Source organism: Microcebus murinus, chromosome 12, assembly GCF_040939455.1.
Source record: "Microcebus murinus isolate Inina chromosome 12, M.murinus_Inina_mat1.0, whole genome shotgun sequence".
Lineage (NCBI taxonomy): Eukaryota > Metazoa > Chordata > Mammalia > Primates > Cheirogaleidae > Microcebus > Microcebus murinus.
The window spans coordinates 36539366-36560199 of NC_134115.1; the positions used below are offsets into that span (position 1 = coordinate 36539366).

The window sequence follows — 20834 nt, forward strand, 5'->3', positions numbered from 1 at the left end:
ACATCATAACTTGTCTAAGGAAAAAAAAAGTCAGCTTGATTCATAAAAGCCTTGCCTTGCGGGAGAGTAAATAAGTAGTAACCTCAGTCAAAGCCATCTAAATCTTTAAATATGTCCAAATTTTAGGAGAGGTTAGTACCATTTTAGTTTGTTTTTAGTAATAAGATAATTCATATGATGCAAATTCCATCAAATCAGCAGAAGCAGAGTCCAGTAAACAATTTTCAATTATGTATATGAAACAGACATTGTTACTCAATTAACGATTTATGGCTTGACTTGGCTCCTTTGTTAACCAACTGAGGTTCAATTCTTTGCATTTTATCATGAGGCTAACTTTTTTTAGAATCTAGCTCTCTGGGGAGTTTAACTATTTTGCCATATGATATAAGCAGTGTGGATCAAAATTAATTTTAATGTTACCCTAAGGAAAACAAACATTCATATGTACATACAGATCCTTTGTGTACTTCAAAAAAAAAAAAAAACCCAGCAGAATTTATTTATGGATAATCCATTATTTTGTATTGATTCATTAGGGGAACATAACATTAATGGCATATTATAAACACTGATTTCAAAATAATGTCAAAGTTAACTTTGTCTTCTCCCACTAAATATTGGTATTTCACAGAGTTCAATATGGAAAGGTCAGTATCTGTCTGGGATACCTTTTGATGTAAGTAGAAATTTTTTAACAGTTTGCTGGAAATAATTTTGATTTTGTTTTAATATCAGTGTAGAAAAGACTACGTATTTGAGGACAAACTTGAAAAGGGAATGAAATGAACTCTACCTTCACCTTGATAAACAAATTAAGATACTTATGGAAACAGTGTAGCACAACTATTTACCACCCTCATTTTTGTAAATAGAAATGATATAGTAAAAACCAAAGTAGTGATCTCAACTTAGTAGAATGAGACCTTAGCATAATCAAGGCCAGGTTTCTGTGATCATAATGGCTGTAGACTATATAAATGGTAAACACTGAATCCTTCTGTTAGGAATCTAATAGTATACTATGGTCTCTTCTACACTGAGTCATAAATGTGCTCAGCTGGTTCAAAATTATATCCTAAAAATGTAAAAAATAGTCTTTTAATTATATAATTTATACCCATATTATTATTAAACAATATTTAATTTGTAAAGTTCTAAAATTTTCTCTGAAATCTGAATTTATTGATGCAATTACAATTACATGAAATATAACTTGTTTTATGAAAACCACAGTAGACTGGGCATCACTTGTTGAGCAAATTTGGACTATTTGATAATAAATTCAAGTATACTGATCAATTATGTACTAAATGGCCAGTAAAAAAGCAAGGCCAGAAACTTAGCACTTTCCTTCAATCCTGTTGTCAAATTTAGGTTTACTTATAATAATGATGATGGTAATGATAATAACAATAATACTTACCATTTATTAAGCACTTACTAGGTATCAGATGCTGTTCTAAGGGCCTAAACATGTATTAGCTAATTTACTCCTCATGACAACCCAGTAAAATAGGTTGATATTATCCCCATTTTATAAATGAGGACACTGAGGCACAACTGAAAGTCACAATGTATTATCAGACTCAATTAGTATAACAAAATGAAATTACATGTATGAGTTTTTCAACTATATTTTACTTAATGATTGCTCAATATCAAAGAAACATAAATATGATATTTAAGCTCTGATAACCTACATTCTTTTACTCAGGCTCTGTTTAGACATAATATTTGTGCATTCACTGTTATTAATACAGATGAATGTGTTATTTCTTTTCCTGGATTTTTTTAACATGCTAATTTAAAAATAATTCTGATACCAGATATTAAAGCAATATTATACTTGAAAAGTTATTCCACACATTATTGTTGATGTGCAGTAGATAGCTGCCTATTAATTTGAGAAGGAGAAATGCGCTTCAGATGAGGTGAACAGCTTTTTGTGGTTGGTTAATCAAAAACTTTTACCATCAGTTGTTTATGTGACTGTGCCCCCTCTTCTACTTCACTGATCAAACCCCATCTTGATTTTATTCATATTTCAAGTGTATGCAACAGTCAAAATTCATCCATATCACTGTCATTCCAAGGAGTACCTTTTGCTAGGGTTTCTTTAGAAGACTTAGAGGAAGTACTTCAGAAAAAAATATTTGAGATTTTTGGGGCTCCTTAGATCCAATGCAGTCATTCATTAGGGTCAAACCTGAAGCATCACTCTGCCCCTTTAGATTGTTCTAATCTCTGTAAGGTGCTTCCTGTGTTATGCTTTAAATGGTTCTACTGAGCTCAGATGACACCAAAGTTAGCCAATATGTTGAAGTTATAACCACAAATGACTACATTATTTTACGGTAAGCCTTTGAAGTACCATGCAATGAAAAGCTTATGATATATTACATGACCTGCCCTGAATTAAATATAACTAACATTTTGGGAGTCATTCTGCCCAAAATTCATTTTGACTATTAATATCTGCTCTGCCCAGTCTGACCTTGACAACAGGAGTTCTGGTTTATGAATTTATCATGGGGAGAGCATCCCCAGACAAAGGATAAATGAGCTCAGAAGATAATTTTGAGAGTAACTCTGTTTAGAAAGCCTCTTTCAATTTTTTATGGGCCTAGATATGAGGCATACATGTGGAAATCCCCTTAGGCTACCATTCTATTCAATGACATGGTTCCAACAATTTGAATTATAGGCCTTTCTGAAAAATTACTTGGTTAAATACATTTAAGAGAGGAACACTGCTTTGTCAAACCTGGCAGTGCCAGGCTATAGATAAAATTACTACAATACTTCTATTATCCATAGTAGAAAAAAATCTGTCTATAGGGATCAGAAACTGGATGAGTAAGCACAAAGTGAGGCCATAGCCTACTTTCATTTGTTCCCCTCCACAATAGTTACAAGACGTATTGGAGGTAATTCTAGAAGATATATCAAGGGCTTTAGTTCTTTATCAGAAATAATTTTCATTTTCCAGTCAATGCATATCTTATTTCTTCCACCATTAATTCTACAATGTGGTCTCAATTATATCAGTAAGAAAAGTGGGAAACAGCCCATCCTGACCCAAAAATTCTGAATTAATAAAATGTTCTTTATCAAACTATTATACAGATTAATGCACCACAACTTGGATGATTAAAATGACCCTTTGTTATGGGAATCAGCAGCACAGACCCATAGAATTTAATTGCAAGAAAGTTCAAAGTCATATAGCCCTATACTTCAATCCATTAGTGTTGCTATGCATTTAGAGGTTAAAACCTGGCTGTAAAAGAGAATCACTTACTATTATTATCGAATGGCTTTACTTCTAAGGAAAGCTTATTATTTAAAAGTAGTTGATGTCATGTTGGCTTAGATCTCAATGCCTTGAAAACTTTTTTAATAGGTAGAATGATACATAGATTCTACAAGTTGCCTTTTCATTCATTTTATATTCAATTCCAACTAAAATGGGATGGTGACAATTCTGCAATTCAGCTGAGACTGATTAAAACAGTAAGAATATCTCAGGATTAACTGAGTAGCCAGTTGCAAGTAAAATCATGCCTTCCTTCAAAATGCTTACAAAAGATGAGCTGATCATTTTGCATCTTCAGATGAAGAATTACTATTTCTCCACTATCACAGAATAATGATTTTGTTCCTTTATCAACAGAAAAAATTAAATTGATAATATACCTAAATTACTTGACAGCAGTATTGAAATGATGTCTCATTAAACACCCGGCTAATGGTCATCTCATCATTAAATAGTGACACAAAAGCATAGAGCTAACCTTGAACTCATCTCCACTTGTGGACTTGATCGAATTTAATTCACATAAATAAAATAACTAAAATTTAATCCCACTTCTAGAGATGACGTATGTCTGCCAAAGTAAGCTAACATCCTTTTTTTATTTTTATAATTTTGGTCAGAGCATATCTCCTTTGTGCAGATATATATGAAATAAATATCACCTATCTGTAGTGCAGTTAGGAAAGTTATTCTTTTCATTGATTCATTCGTACTAATTTGAGGTAGAGAAAATATCTAGAAATAACAGGTTGTAATATGAGATGTGGTCTACATTGTAAATAAGCCTGATAAATTAAAATCTCCTATTTCTTCAAATGAGGGCCTGGTTGTTTGTCTTATGAACTGATTCAAAATAGCATAATGTTAAAATAACAAAGTCTCTTCTGTATTTTAAAATGTGAATTACAGCCATTATCTTGCTTTGGCCCTATGGGAATCTAGTTTAACACTCCTGGATCATAGTTTTCTTATCTAAATAGAAACATGTAATAATTAGGTCTCATTCTTCATATTATGTATTAACTTTCAAAAAAAGTTCTATTTACAAAGAATATTAATTAAAATGCACCTAATATTATAAAATTTTAAAAATTAAAATCATACTATTTGGTATTTGCTGGGTTTTGATCTATAGTTCTTGATTTGCTCAAAATTTTTTGATTTGTTTTGTTTTCCTCTGTAGTTCTATGCACTTTTGATTCTGAAAACCTACAGACTATGGAATAAGCCAAACATTTGCTAATCAACAGAATTCTTTGAGAAACTGGTGAGACCGCATAGTAGGTCAAATGAACTCTACTGCAAATTGCAATGTGGTGTTGTAACAACAGCCTTAGCAACTGTTGCACTAATGAAGCAGACCTTGGAATTTATATCTATGGTGGTTAAGTCTTTGCTGACAATTCACTCCACCTTCCACACATCCGCATCATGTTTTACAAGGGGCAAGGGCAAAATATTAAGGCCAGCAAAGATCAGACAGGTTGTAAGCTTTATTGCAGCTTAATGTTCTTTTATAATTAAAGCAAAAGGATCATTGTTGGGATCTCTGGAAGTGAGCATGCACACAGCACTGAACCATCTAAAGAGCCAGCTGTGAAGAAGCCAGCACCTGGATTAGATGCTGAAAAGCCTCCACAGGGAGAAGGAGGATATTTAATAGGTTAAATAACTAAAGAAAGACACAACCAACAAAGACATAGTTACCTCATCTAATTCCATTTCATCTGGACTCTCCCATGGCTTGATAAATTTCCCACGAGATTTCTTCAAAGGCACAATTATTATGTAGTAACCTCTGTACAGAAATGAATAGACAAAAATAAGGTTAGTTCCGAGGAGAAAGAAAGTGGATGTACCTTTAAATCTTCCACAGGCCAGTGACTAAGAATGAAGGCAAATTATGGATATGAAGTGACTTGTCCATTTCTTACCTCAATGACAAATAACCACCTGTTTGTTCAATTTTAAAAACAACATGGGCAGACATTTATGTGTGACTTCAATGATCTTGTATGGTAATATCACCATGGTTGACTGCTCTTTATTAGGTATCATAAACAGAGCAGGCATAGTTCGTTACGGCCCTGGTGCTGGACACATACAAGGCTGGGATATTGAAATCTACCACCGCAAGCTGCTGAACTGAATATTTTCTATGACATTAATTTATAAGAGGACTTTTTAAAAAGGGGCGTATATTATAAAATTATTCTTAGCTCACATAAATACCTATTATTATGTTGTTTACATAAAACTAAAATACTTTTTATTTGGATAAAAAGTTAAAAGTATAAAAATTACATAGACTCTCACAACAATTACATAGAATAAGACGTAAAAACTCCCTCTCTTTCTACCCATCAAATTAAAAAACTCAAGTACTGCAAAAATTTGGAGAAGATCACTACCTAAGAGACCTTCAAAATAGGTCTCAGCATAATGGTATCTATACGAAGAGACAAAAGTAACTGAGTCATAACCATTTGAGAATGGTCAAAATTTAAGTAATGTATAAAGGCACCTGTCCAAAAATAGATATGGGCTATTTGTAAAGTTGCTTTGTAACTTCAGTATAGTGTATAGCCTGCTTTTGTATTTCTGTTTAGGGACTCTGCTTATACTAGTCTTTGGTAGTAACTATATAAGGACTTTGAATTTACTGTATAATAATCACTTCATAAACACATTAATGGCTTCCTAATTCTCAGGTATTATATTAAATGCATAACCTGGTTTTGTCCTGCTATATGGCAATCCTTTAAGGACAGCCTAGGTATAGGCTACAAAACTATAAAAACAGATCACAAACAAAAAGACAGATCTGGAGAGATTAAATAATTGCCCAAGTTAAAACAGACAGCAAAAGGACTCAAAAACTTACATTTATCTTAACCTTGGCAATGGTCTCTTTATTTCATTTATTCTATGTATCATAGAGCAAGGACTCCATACATTTTTCGGAGACTTATTGTGACAGCACTCATTCGAGAGTACCCAGACACACACACAAACATACCCACACACTTTTAATAGAGAAGGCTACCACACGGCCATGACAAACGGGTGAGAGGAAGAATGCTACTAACCCTTTACCACGTTATATCTCAGAGACCAATAGCATGCACAGGAAGGCCTCTTTCTACTCATCTCAAAACAAAACCTGTAATAAACTCAGCAATTCCTCTGTGATAAAGAGCTCCGTTTCCACATAGTCTAGAGCTGAGCTGCCCAGTACAGTAGCCAACAGCCCCTTAGAGGCACGGAGCACTTGAGGTGTGGCTAGCCTGAACTGAGACGTGCTGTAAGTGTAAGAGACACACTGAACTTCAAAGACTCTGTATGACATACAAAAAGAGAATGTAAAATATCTCAGTAATAGTTTTAAAATAGTGATCGCATGTTGAAATAATATTCCGGACATATTGGGTTAAATAGATCTAGAATATTTAAGTTATTAAAATTAATTTCACCTGTTTCTTTCCATTTTTTTAAATGTAGCTACCAGACAATTTAAAATTTCCCATGACACTTTCATTATATGTGTTGGACCGTGCTGCTCCAGAGTGTTCTGGTACAGAAAGTGGCACCTGATCCAAATTTGGGCTCTGCTACCAATGCACTGTGTGATCTTGGACTGATCATTCTACATTCCAGAATCTCAGTTATATATTCTGAAATATGAGAGTATAAAATATCAGGCTGGTATTTGGGGAGGAAAAAAAATAAATGAACCCGAAGTGCTCATCACAGTGTGTGTGGCACGCAGCACTACAGAAGACAGCTGCGGTTGGCCAAGGCCTGACCATGCGGAGGAAGACATGCGTCTGAACTCTTATTCAGGAGGACCCGATGGAATTCTGTAAGATGCAGGTTAAGAACTTGTCAAAGTTTTTTTTTTTCTTCCTAATTGAGAATTCAAGTCAAACTAGACAATCATAGCACAATCCTTTTTCCATGGTGCTCTGAGCAACTAATCAACAGATGTGCAGGATCACATCACCTAGCCATTCATTTTCTTTACTACAAATAATCATGATGATCCAGGAGGGAGAGGGAAGAGTCGGCGTGTGTGTGTGAGAGAGAGACCAATATCTTTTATTTTATGATCCAGAGTAAGCTTCCTCCTCCTCCTGTCCTCCCACAACCTGAAGGATTTGCCAAACAAGTCCATCATGTTAAATGAGCATGGAAGAGAATGACAGAGGCTGCAACTGAGCGTACAAAATAACACTGCAGATGTGCTTGATAAACACACTTGTCAAGGAACTTCTTGCTTCTCACTACCAACTGCACAGAGTCAGGAGAGCTCTATGCTATAGCAATGATACTGAATATTATCAGAGAGCTGCCTTTGTCCTCTTTCAGCATCTTGTAAATCAAGGTTAAGCTGATGAGTTTTATTAATTTTTCTTCTGCCTTCATATTTGATTTGCCATTCTTGGACATGAAAAAAGAATCCATTCTGTCTTCTGCAGCATTCCTCCACTGTTCATATGACTGGTGGTGGGGATAAGAATTGAACAGCCTCCCCCCACTGCAATTAATTAACAGTGTGGCCAAACACCCATAACCTTTTCTCTCCACTGATCTCTAAAGTATTCATCTAGGGCAGTCAAAGTGAGGCTTGCTTCAAAGCAGCTCTCACACATTGAAAGAAATGAGGCAGTGGCAATTTGGAACTCCATATTACAGGAGCTTTGCCTAGGTCCAAATCCCACATTTCAACTGTGTTCTCTGCAACTACAGCTTTGCGAGCATCCAGGTTTGCCTGCCTTACCTGCAAACTGGCTTCTCTGAGGATACTGTTCCCTTGTGGCCTTCTCGAGCGTCTGTTGATTCCTCCTTCCTCCCCTGCCTATGAACCTCAGAGTCAGGGTTTAGGCATTTTCCTGGCTTCCTGTATGCATTTTCCCCCCACCCTCTTGCTAACAATGAAACACACCCCTCCTTTTTTTGAATTTCATGCAATCCAGCTATCTTATGCTCTTCTCTAGCTGATTTTTGTTATCTACCACCTCCCCCGCATCTCCTTTCTCATAGAAGATTCTTCTGCAGGGTTGATGGGCTTCCTTTCTTCCCAAACTCTGCCCTCAGCCTGGCTGGTGGCCACCTTCACAGGGCTGGCCCGTATACCATCCAAGGCTCTCAGATCCTTCAACTCTGCCTTTCCAAAGCCCAGCTCCTCCATTCTACCTTGCCTGAAATCTATGCTTGCTGTTCTCTGTGCCCGAACCCACAGAGCTGAATACAGCCTGAGAAACAAAGTACAGGGCAGAATAATGCCATAAATTCAGAAACAGCAAACCCAATTAGGATTCCACATTGCCTGGCAATCTTACCACTATCTGGTTACCCCATTGCCTCATCTTTCCATTATCCACAATAATTTTTTCAATTTTTTGCCTCTAGCCTGGAAACCTTGGACATCCATACCTCCCCACCAGAAGATAGTCTTACCTCTTACATACAGAGAAAATGTAAACATTCAGACCAGAATTCCCTGTCTGGGAATCATCTGTCTACCAAAGTACATGCCTATGTATATCTGTAAACAAACCATAAACTTTTTTTTTGGGTATAGTGGAAAGACTGGCCCTACTTCTTAACACAAATAACTATTTCTTGAATTATTTCTCATCCTCTCACTTTCTTCGGGAGTTTACTATACACCATATGCCTTTTCTCTAGTATGTCTCGGCCTCTCTCTCCCTACTGGAGCTTATCCATTAGCTTTCAACCACGCAATAACTATTTGCCATTTAAGAAATAAAACAAACCATTTCCCACCCCAGTCACCTCTCTCCCTCTCTCCTACCCCTTACTGCCAAATTCCTACAAAGAGCTGGGTGTTCCTGCTGTTCTCCCCTTCCACTCACCGCCCTGCTCACCATGCTATATCTCCTGCCTCCTCATCCACCTCACTGCCACCGCCAGAATATTCAGTGACTCCACAGTGTCGCATCAAAAGAAGAGCTTTTGATCCTCTTCTTTCTTTCTTGATCTCTTGGCAGAATTTTAACATGTTGATAAGATCCTCCATGAAGCATTCTCAGCCCTTTCTCTAGGCTGTAACCCTCCTGTTATTTCTACTTGTGTCGCTTACCACACTTGTATCTCTTACCACACTGACATTACTTCCTTAGCAGAATTTATTCTCTCCTAACCCAGCTATCATGGTGAAGTTCCTCAAGGCTCTGCACAAGAACTTCTGTTCGCACCCTATTTTCATTCTAGGAGATCTCATTCCAGCCCAGGCATCAGTTCTTAGCTATACCCAAATGATTTACAGATTCATATCTTCAGTCAAGAATGCTCCTCTGAATTCCACAAGTTTATCCTACTTCAACTGTGTCTCCATTTCTATGTCACAAAAGTCTCTCAAACTTCCTGTTTTTTAACACAAAACAGATAATATACCGTTTAAAATAAATCCTCCTCCAATATTGCATGGCAGTCTATTTCAGTGCACATGTCAGACACCTAGATGCTATCACTGACAATCTGCTATTACTCTCTCCCTCCCTCATATCTAATCTAGTGCCAAGTCATGTAACCTATAAACTCTGTTATTTCCAGCATTCACTCCTATCTCTACTGCCACCCCTCTGGTCTCATTCCATTGTCTCATAACCAGATGCCTATCTTACTCTTCTTTCTCTCTCTCCATTTACTTCAGCCCCTTCTAGTCCAGTCTCTGGAATTCTCAATCCACAATACACAATTGACTTGTGCCATTTCCACGTTTTAAAAGATTTCAGTGGATTCTCATTTCTTTTAAAATAAGATCAAACGATATTCTAAGGCCTGGCAGGCTCTTGCCTGACTCCATCTCTCCATGTCCTCTGAGCTATAGGCTTTCAATATCTTGAATTTACGATGGTCCATTCCCATGATCAGCCCTGTGACCATTGTGGTACACTTGCCTAGAACCTTCTGTCACTCCAACCAAGTTAACCACTCTCTTTCTTCAACTGTCTATTTCCTTATTATTTATTAATAATGATTCCTGAAACCTTCCTGATTTCTCTGATTAAATCAATTACCCCTATTATATGGTCCCAATGGATCGTTTTAGTATATAATTTTCTTATACTGTACAAGATGTATTTATATATTTAGAAAAATATTAATAAAGCAGTTGTGTATATAATTTCCACCAATTTCCTTAACTTTGTCATTTTATCACTGAGTTATTTTTTCACTGAAAAGTAGAAGTGGGTGTGGTAGGTGGCTCTCAGAAACCTATGTCTCCCCTAACTCAGGTAGTCAAAAGTATCTGGGGGTCCTTCTCCTCCATCAGAATTTCCAACTCTCAATTTTATCACACTTTTCCTCCTTTCTCTAAACCAGCAATGACATGCCCAAATATAGTTCATAGAAAATATAACTCCTTATTGTAGAAGTTCTTTTCTTTACTGGCCTAATGGTGACCTTTGTACTAATTGCATGGGGCATAAAGAAAGATAAGATGATTCAGATAGGGGGAGTGAATGTGTACCCTACAAATTCATATCAACCAAAACATATGAAGTGAAAGAACTTGCTTGAAATGAAAAAAAAACCAAAAAAGGTAAATTGCTTTTGGAGCTAGCTTTCTATATGAATAAAATTAAACTCAACATTCTCCTTTGCCTGTCTCCGTCAAGCCTAGAGTTTAGACTCAAAACATCTTTCAGCATAGACTCTTAACTATTAAACTAATAGAAAAATAAATAACTTCAGAATCAATATATCTGGAAAGCCCTTGACTACTTATAAAGTAAGCTGTGTTTTCCCAGTATATTAGATTTAATTAGATAAGTTAAATCTAACCTTCAGAATTTTAATTATATTAAGTAAAGTTTTACTAATTTCATTTACTATATTATTATCAAGGGGCAAGCTCTGGTCTTTGTGGCAGTCCCTCTTCAAATTCATTCAGGCTTTTTGTATTAGCAGTCTGTATTAGCATTCTCAAACGTGTTATTTAACTGGGAGGTGAAAAATCTTTCCCGGGGTTTAAAGATGAATGTCATTGCTTGTATAAGCCTCATGGCAACCTATTAACTTTATTGCTTCTTGAGGCTTTACATACGTTTCCATGATCTATGCCCAAGCATATGGGCCTGGTCACTCTTGGTTCTAAGGTTTGTAAGGGGCAGTCCTGTTTATGCCTTTTCTTAGGGAGTTCTTAGCAATTTTCCCAGGAAAAACACGTTCTGGTTTGATCAACAAATCTATGATCATAGAGGCAGGTTTGTGGTTCAGAACATGGGCTCTGCAGCCAGACAGATTACCTGGATTCACATCCTCCCTCTCTGGTTCTGATATTGTGTGCCAGGGCAAGTTAGTCTACCTCTTAAGTTCCTCAGCTGCAAAATGGGAAGCGCCTTCTTGTGAGGATGACATCAGTTAGAGTGTGTGATGCCATCTGAACAGCATCTAGGAAGCCTTCTGTTGATGGTAACTATTACCAGTCTCAACTGCATGATCTTGGCCAGGGCACTTAGAATCCCATGACTTCACTTTATTCACATGGAAACTGAAAGAAGAATACCTACCTTAAAGGGTTATTGTGAGGCTTAAATAAAGCTTTCCAATACTTTCAGTCAATTATAAAGCACTATACAAATTTAAGTTTTTACTGTTTCAATTGATGAATGATCCCTCATTAAACTGCTAATGGTAGTACACAAATTGTATGAAGCAACATTGTAAGCTATGCTTCCACAAAAATCATCTTTTTCAAAAGAAGAAAAAGTAGAGAACCTGAAAGCCAAATTAGTAGACCAAGAAAGTTACAATTTCATAAAATACTCTTATTCTTCATTTCCATTTTTTATAAACACAAAAGGGTTGCTAGAGATTGATTTACACTGACTACCTTCTGGTAGCTTTTTCTCTTAGTACAATCTGCATGGTATATATATATTTTTAAACACCCAGAGTAAAATTCTGCTCTGCAGAATTTTAAGTCACAGAAGGTCCCTCTCACATCACAACTTGCTTCTGAAGAACAGTAGCATTGTTAGATTTTCTGGTTGGCATTCTGCTCCCCAAATCTATTTAAATAGCAAGTTTAAACACCACAGAATTGCTAGTACCAGAATGCAGAATCCTTAAGGCTGCTTCAGGAGAAATTCAGCCTTTCCCTGGGGGAGCTCCCCTGCTTTGCCACAGAAAAAATTTAAAAACCAGTTGGGAAAGAATTTGAAAGTAAGACGCTGTGTCTTCATTAAATTGATAAAGAGTTTTGTTTTTAGGTGGTGAAGAGTTGGGGAGCAGGGATCAAGACCTCGCAATTAACATGGCCACAAGTGAGGAAAGTATGGGTTCTGTGGGTCAAGGAAAAAGGCTTCAATCAAACTGCATTTTGCTTGGAAACATTTTTGTAGATAGTTTTCACCTAAATAAAAGCAACTTGGCCAAAGTTCTGAAATGAGTTCTATTTCTTCCTCTTATTTTTCCCATAGAATACTGAACAAAAAGCTATTATATACAATCTTTTCTAATTTCTAAACTTGTCAACTATTGCAAATGGCACAGCATGGCAAGTTGCTTAAGCTAATCCCTGACCAGGCCACATGAACCAACCTAGAAAACAGCAAGGGTAACCTTATACTATCATCTCTTTAAGATTCCCAGTAAATATAAATTGTCTAAGATTTATCAATTAACAGGTTTGTGTTTCATTTTCTATGGCTCTTATACTTTTCCCACTCAAGTACTTTCCTAGTTTAGTTTTTCCCTCCTTTGTATTCCCAGAGTGGCTAGAATATATTTCTAAGAATCTTAATTAATTTCTAGAAAACAAAATTTGTCCATAATACTTTGCTTTCTTTTTCTGCTTTACAATGGTCTCGTCTCTTTGTACCAAAGCTTTATCCCTTTTCCCTGACTCCCATTTCAAATAGGAGGAGGAAGTACATAAACAAAACAAAGAGAAAGACTAAACAAGCTAAGGAAAAACCCTAAAAGACAACATGCATTCTGCAATATTCTCAACTCATTCAGAAATTGAAAAATGAAACTGAAGTTCATCATCAATGACTAAAAATGTCACTTCCCCATAATGCCTAACACATTTTACTAAGGCAATTCGGTAAGTAGCCTCTAAAGGTCATTTTTTAGGTAAATAAAGGAAAGTCTTGAAAACTAAATTAATAGTAAATGCTATAAAATATACTATACAATTTTCTTCTTTCAACTGCTCTTTTCCTGAAAAGACATGCATATTTTTTAATGGAATGAATTTATAGTCCTTATATTTTCCCTGTGCTTTCATCATTCACAACTTATGCACCTTTCTTAAATCTTTTTCATCCTGTAAGAGTCAGGTTAGATATAGCTCCTTCAGAAGCCTTCCCCTGACAGCTAAGTTGTGCTAAAACTTGATATTCATGTTTTCATAGTACCTGGCAGTACTCACCCCTTTATAGTCACATTATCAGTTTTCTCCTACTATATTCATATTACCTATTTTCTCCATCTTCTTTCTATTCCCAGCCATGGCACAGGCAAAATAGTATGTATAGATTAATTTGTTGGATGCTAGCTCAAAAGCCCTAATAGACAGGTAGGATGTGGATAAATAACAAGTGCTAGTCTTTCTCTAGCCTCTGCACCATCACATACACTGTATCCTCTGCATGAACACTTGTCTCTCCTCTCCCACTCCCATGGCCCACCTAACTTCTTATCACTCCTAAAGCCTCACAGAATTGTTGTCACTTTCTCCAGGACCCCTACCCTGATCTACTACACTGGAGTTAGGGCCCCTGACTATAGCTCCCCTTATCTACCTAATCTTCTCTATCATAGGACTCTGCTTCAGCTGACTCTTCACTTGCCCAAATTCCCAAATTAACTATGTTGTATGAGAACAACGAGAAAGACCACATTATCTCCACTGAATCTCTGAAATATTGCTTGGCACTATTTCACTATGGCCGGTGACTGAGAAATAACTAATATGGGCTGGTCCAATTTACAACTCATTTATCACAACCAGTTACAGATTTCTTTGTTTCTTCTCCACTCCCACTGCTTCACTTGACTAGCCTTAAAAAATAAAATGAAAAGAAATGACTGCTATATCTACGGCCTTGATGGTTACACAGCTAAATGCTTATCCCCAAACTAATCAAGTTGTATATATTAAATTTATACAGCATTTCAGATATAAATCATATTTCAATAAAGTGATTCGGAAAAATACATAAATATCTGCTAATAACAATAAAAATTGCTTAATTAATAAAAAAATCAGTGGATAAATATAATCTCAACATCATTTTAAATTTGGGGGGATAAAAATTATACTTACACTCTATTCTCATTTTTAGTTTTCTAAATGATAGAAAAAGAAGAGTGGACAAAACTGGAGATCTTATTTCTCAGTGAATTATTGTTTGGAAATTCTGTCACCTGGTTGAAATTCACCAATTATTTTATCAAATAAATAACAATTGAAAATTTTCTCAGGAAGGATAGTTTTTGGCTGAGTCTAAAGTGTCCAAACTTACTACATATTCCTAAATTTCACAAACCACACTATTTTAAATTTTCCTGTTCATGATTTTAATTCTTAATATCTGATTTTCTTTAAGTTTTCTAAAGCTTCAGAAAATTTTGATTGTGCTTTATGAATTTTTTTTTTCCTTCTAGAAAAGCCCTTTGCCACGCTGTGCTGGCTCCATTCTCCCCTTAACTTTCTAACAAGTTATTTTCTCTGTCCCCTACTGGCTCTTTTCTTCCTGCTACCTGAGACATTAATTTTAGTCTTTTGCTTCATATTTTCACCTCATTGAGTGATTCTTCCTTCCATAAAACCATTGGTATTCTTAATGACTCGCAAATTTATATTTTTATAATCCTAGTGACTTCTCTAAGCCCAGGTTTCTTCTAACTGGATATTTCACTAATACTTCATATAAATACACACAAAATTAAACTCGCTCACTTCCTCTGGATTTGTTATCTGGCAGCATGAATAGCAGCATCATTCACTGTCATCCAAGTTCAGACCTCAGAGCCATCAATGGCATTTTTCTCTGCTTGGACCTTGTCATTAAAGCATCTGCCCCTTCCTGCCACACTACTGCTATGCTTTGGTGTATTCTCATGTCTGTCTCTGCATCTTATTTCCACCACCACCATCATCATCTTCCTTTAGAATACTGCTATTTGCCTAGTGTCGACTATGTGATGACTTCCCAAAGATTTTCCTTACCACTATCTCTATGCTGCTCCAATCCCTCCAACATTCAAACAGTGCATGAACTATATATAAATGTCTCTCTTCTTGACCTTCAAATTTTACATAGCAAATTTCATCTAAACCTGAAGGTGTAGCACAGAGGAAATGAGAAAGGGTCTAGTCTTATCCCAAATAGGTAGCACAATACCTATTTACCCAATAAATATTTAGATATTCAAAAAATATTTCTTAAAATGGAAAAATATGAGACCTTGATGTTATAGAAATGGTATCATGCTAATCTCTTGGATAAGACATTTAAAGGATGTCCACCATCTACAAGATACAGACCAAGTTCTGAGCATGCCTTGGCTCTCAAATGCTGCCCTCTTCCTTCCACCATCACTCCTGTCCTGACACTCTGGGCTCCAGCCTTATGGCACCCCTCGCTGACTTTACTAACAGGCCTTCGTATACACTGGTCCCTTCACATATCATCTCTTTCTTATTTTTTGTAGGACTTGTATTTGTCCTTCAAGATTAAGTTCAGAGACTTCCATTCTGCATTAGCTACTCTTAAGATAATGTATAACTCTATCATTAACATTTAATGCATCTATTTCTCCATATCACCCACTCTATGGTAAGCACTCTTTGAAGACAAGAACTACATCATTTTTTATTCCCAGGGGTATACCCCAGTACTTGTAGTTCATACACTCAGGTCAATATACTTTTTCTTTCTATTGACTATGCAACAAGCTAGCTATAATGTGTTTGGAAAAAACTACTTAATTAACTGGATTTAATTTTCCATCTTAGACCCATTAGCCTCTACACTGCACTCCATACAAAACGAAAAACTTGTATTTTCTAATGCTTATGTTTTTTCGATGCCATTTTGAATTTTAACTTATAAAACTTTTCCTACTTCTCAGTACACATAGAACATCGGGGTCATATATCTTTTTTAAATCTTATTTCCCAAAGTTTTTCAACCTTATAGCACTTTATAAGACTTCCTCACAATTAGAACAGTGTTTTGCCAAATATTAGAGTCAGTCAACTATTCACCTTACTCCATACACTATGACAAAAACGGCTGTATAGTAAAGGATCATGCTCTATTTGTCTATCTCCTCTAAGTAACACTGCTCCCAAAACACACAAAAAACTCAATGCTAAATTAATGAGAATACGTGTCAGAATAATACCACAGCACATTGCAACAAAACTTGGATAGCAAAACTGGGAGTGTATGCAGAAGAACCTTTCACTCTACAATGAGCCATATATCGTTCTAGAACCATTGTAATACTGAGATGTAACTTTCTTGTTACATCTGCAAAGAACCACATGCAGTTCTTTCTTTCAACCCTAACCCTTCAGTCAACTTACTTTATATTCTCATTTGCAGGTACTTCGGGCAGTTGCACAGTAATCATGCCATCCAAGTTGGTCTTCCCAATGAAGGCAGGCTTGGTACGTAGTACATCTGGCGCAGTCTTTGCCGTTACCCTGTGCTGAAGCCCACCAGCACTGTTGCCACGATTTGTCAGCACGAAAGAATAGGACTTCTCAGGCTTCAGGTTGACAATTAACTTCTGTGTGGCTCGTCCATCCACTTCTTCCACCATTTTCCCATCATCATAAAGAATCTAAAGAGATACAACCAATCAAAGAATTTTTGTTATCAGAGAAGCAAAATATATTCTCTAAACCAATATGCACTTGCTTATGAAAAATGTGTATTAGGTCAATTCTAATTTGGGGCAATTTCTAAGCTAATAAGCATTCATAATTCTAGAATTTTCCTGTCGGTTCTTACTATGTAATGATATAATGCTTCTAAGTCTATCAAAGTATACAGCAAAGATACATACAGTAACTTCTAAATATTTCTCCTATTAGCTGTATTAGATTTTAATAAATATACAGAGATGCTCTAGGTTTTCAATGTATTATCCATATCACCTTTTCTCTAAATGTTTCAATTCCTGTTCCTAGATACATCTTCACTTTAAAAAATGTTTCTTTAATCCTTATTTCATAAACTTGTTCTTCTTGCTAACATCTCTCAATATGTCACAATGGCAAGCCAGAGTTTAAAATGTGCCAAGAATTCAGACCAATGAAATTCAAAAACTCCCAAGATATTGCATCATAAATAGGTAGAAACCATGTAAATTTCACTCTCTGGCAAAAAAAACAAAAGCACTAGCTTTGATGTAAAAAGTTCAAGTTCAAAAGAGTAGGTAACCTATAACCAATGCCAGCCCTCGGTCTGAGCTCCTGTCCCTCTTTAGAGTAGAAAGGTCAGGCTGCCAAAGCAACTCAGTCTCCTACGTGAAAGTCACAAATAAGAACAGCAAGTACTTGTGGCTGAATCAAAGTGTTCTGTGCGCTTTGAAAATGACTTACCCAGATAAACTGTCCCCTCCACTTTTACCTGTGATTTCTTACAAATTAGAAAACAACTTACTTTGAAAGGCATGGCAGAATTATAATTCTCTGGAATCTCCCAAGACAGCAACACTGAAGTCTTCATTACTGCTTTGACATGAAAATTTTTTGCAAACACTGCTGGAAAAGGAAAAACAGTGTATTTAAACTATTCCTAAAAACTTACGACCTGTCCTTTTTCACCATGGACCACAGAGCTTATGCTTAGATGCTGTCTTCTTCGATCAGAGAGAGAGAAGGATGATTGCCTACCTGTTTAGAACATTCATTTTAATACCCCATTCTCATAAAGATCTCTCTTTTCTCTCCAGTTCAGCCAACTATATTGTGTTTTCCTTACCTGAGGACATTGGAGTGCTGTCAGCCAGACTTGCTTGACATTCTATAACTGAAATCTAAGGCATCCGAGATGTATTAAGTTTTACATACTTTACCTTTTTGTTTTTGCTGAACATATTAATATGAATGGGCCGATCAGTTATTTATAGCTTCTAAATACTGATTTCCAAAGACTGACATTCCTTTAAAGGAGGAAGGCCATAAGCAGACAAATCCTACCTTGATCCACAGGCAGTGTCCTGAACTGGACACTGGGACTATATGGCCCGGGCCCTTTGCTCGTGTGAGCACGTACTTTTACATCGTATGTGGTATCTGGTTTTAAGCCAGTGAGTGTCATAGTGGTGTCAGCTGGAACAATAAGCTGCTCCATTGGAAGAAGGGGGATGTTGATATCCCTATACAGAAGGGTATACTTGGTGATAATGCCATTTCTCTCTGCCAGGACAGGCGGCTGCCAAGATAACTGGACGGAGGTTGAAGTGGTGCCTTCCGAGTGAAGGTTTTGAGGGAATCCAGTTGGTACTTCTTCTGGAACAGAAATCTCCTTCACCATCTCCTCCCCAAAGCCCACTTTGTTCCTGGCCGAGAGCCTGAAGACATACAATGCTCCTTTGTGGATGTCCGTAGCTGTAAAGTGATCTTCTGTTTCAGAGAACTCAAGAGTGGTGAGCGGCTCCATATCCTTGCGGCCAAATTTTAGACGGTAGCCCTGAAGGGGTCCAAATGTGTCCACAGGGGGGTGCCACTGAATGAGAGCAGTATTCATCTGAGTGTGGTTAATCACAAGCCGGGGTTTCCCTGGAACTGGAGCACATAGGATGGAAAGGTAAGACCAACCAATTGAACGTTCACATGTGAGTCATTGCCAGATGAGACTTCCATACTACGGGTATTCCCATTTTGTTACTTATAAAAATAAGCGGGGGGGAGAGAAGCAATGCTTGAGCTACATACCTTTGTGGAAATATGCTCCTTCTCATACTTTATTAAGGTAGTAGCTGAGATACTAGAATTTGATAATGGACACACAATAGGAGGTGTCATTGAAACAACAATTTAAGGGAATTTTTTAAAACCTTCACATCTTAAGCCTTCACACACAAAGGTTCATGCTACAAAGAAATTAATCTAAGTAAAGAATAGCCAATTAGATTTAGCTAATAAGAATAATAATTATAACAATTATTTATTTATTGAGTATATTCAATGTACTGGGTCTGTGTACATGGGTCAGCATTATACATGGTATTTTCATTTGATTTACATTCATGAATCCTTAATAAATGCTCTGATTAGTTATTATTATCTCCATTGTCTATAATAAGAAAATGAGGCCCAGAGAGGTAGAAAACCATCTAAGGGCAAGTATATAACAAGTGAAAAATCTATAAGGCAAATCCAGCTCTGTCTGAATCCATAGCTTAAATGCTTTATTGTGTTGCTATATTGTTTAAAAGTTTTTTTTTTTTTTAAGTACAAAATAATGTTTCTTTGGTTTACTTAGGTTCTAATTTGTGCATTTTGTCTAACTTTACTATCCATACCAGTCATCCTCATCAAGTTCTTCATCCGTAAAATGGGCATTATGTAAAGAACTACTACATACTATTGTTGTGAATAGTAAGTAGAGAAATTCATGTAGAAGTATTAACATAAGGCTTTGTTTAATAGTAATTGTTAATTGGAATATTAAGCTTTTTGTGGTCAGGGGCTAGTTTCGCATAGTATAGAGTTTACTTATTTTTAAGTTAGATAGGTGAAGTGTTCTAATCTATTCATGCAATGCATTACTACAGCTGTACATTTTTTTTTAATGGAGAGAAATTATTCCTAGAATCCACAGAGAAAGGCATTGATAAACAATATAGAGCCATGGAGCTTCTCTGGGAATGGTCCAAAGATGAGGGAGGGAGAAGATGGTATTATAAGAATCAAAACTAAACCACTGAAAGAAGAAAGAAAAATGATAGGTAGGAAGGAAAAGTTTATAGTAATGGGAGACAGGCAATAAGTAATTGTATCATAGGAATATGGATAAATATTAAAAGATGCTAGAAAGATTATAAGACAATACTTAGAATAGTAACCTCAAAAATTATCTGATTAACCTTTTCAATTTATATTTAAGAAAGTTGAGATCCCAGTGGGCGTGTGCTCTGCTCAAGAACACATTCATTAAAATATTTCTATCCTTAACCAATGGAGCAATGATTGTTTCACAGGTTGAAAAGATTCATAGTGAGTTTATACAACTCTGCTAACAATACAATGTATGAAAAGAACCGTTCCTAAAGTTTCCAATGGCAATTATATAACGTGTGTTGTATATATACAACAAGTGTGTTACAAATATATACAAGTGTGTTGAAGGTTGGCCCAAGAACCAAACCACTGTATTCTTATTTTTCCTCAGGAAAAAATGCATCCAGGGATCTTAACCAACAAACAAACTTTCAGTACACAGGCCATTCATAAGTTGAAGAATGCTTAAATTATTATTCCATTTATTTTCATTTTAAATATATTTAA

General features: G+C 36.2%; 1 protein-coding gene across 42 annotated transcripts in view; it reads right to left on the minus strand.

Annotated features, from left to right (window-relative positions):
- PTPRD (protein tyrosine phosphatase receptor type D) overlaps nucleotides 1–20834 on the minus strand; it is a 2082753-nt gene that overhangs the window by 136474 nt on the left and 1925445 nt on the right. For 20 of the 42 annotated variants that reach the window (XM_076008702.1, XM_076008696.1, XM_076008711.1 and 17 more), the window contains 4 exons: nucleotides 18522–19109; nucleotides 17983–18083; nucleotides 16899–17158; nucleotides 5027–5117 (listed from right to left, as the gene is read on the minus strand). In XM_076008702.1, coding sequence (XP_075864817.1) covers nucleotides 5027–5117; nucleotides 16899–17158; nucleotides 17983–18083; nucleotides 18522–19109 — 1040 coding nt within the window. The remainder of the gene's footprint in view (nucleotides 1–5026; nucleotides 5118–16898; nucleotides 17159–17982; nucleotides 18084–18521; nucleotides 19110–20834) is intronic. The other 22 variants (XM_076008727.1, XM_076008706.1, XM_076008701.1 and 19 more) reach the window with 3 other exon arrangements.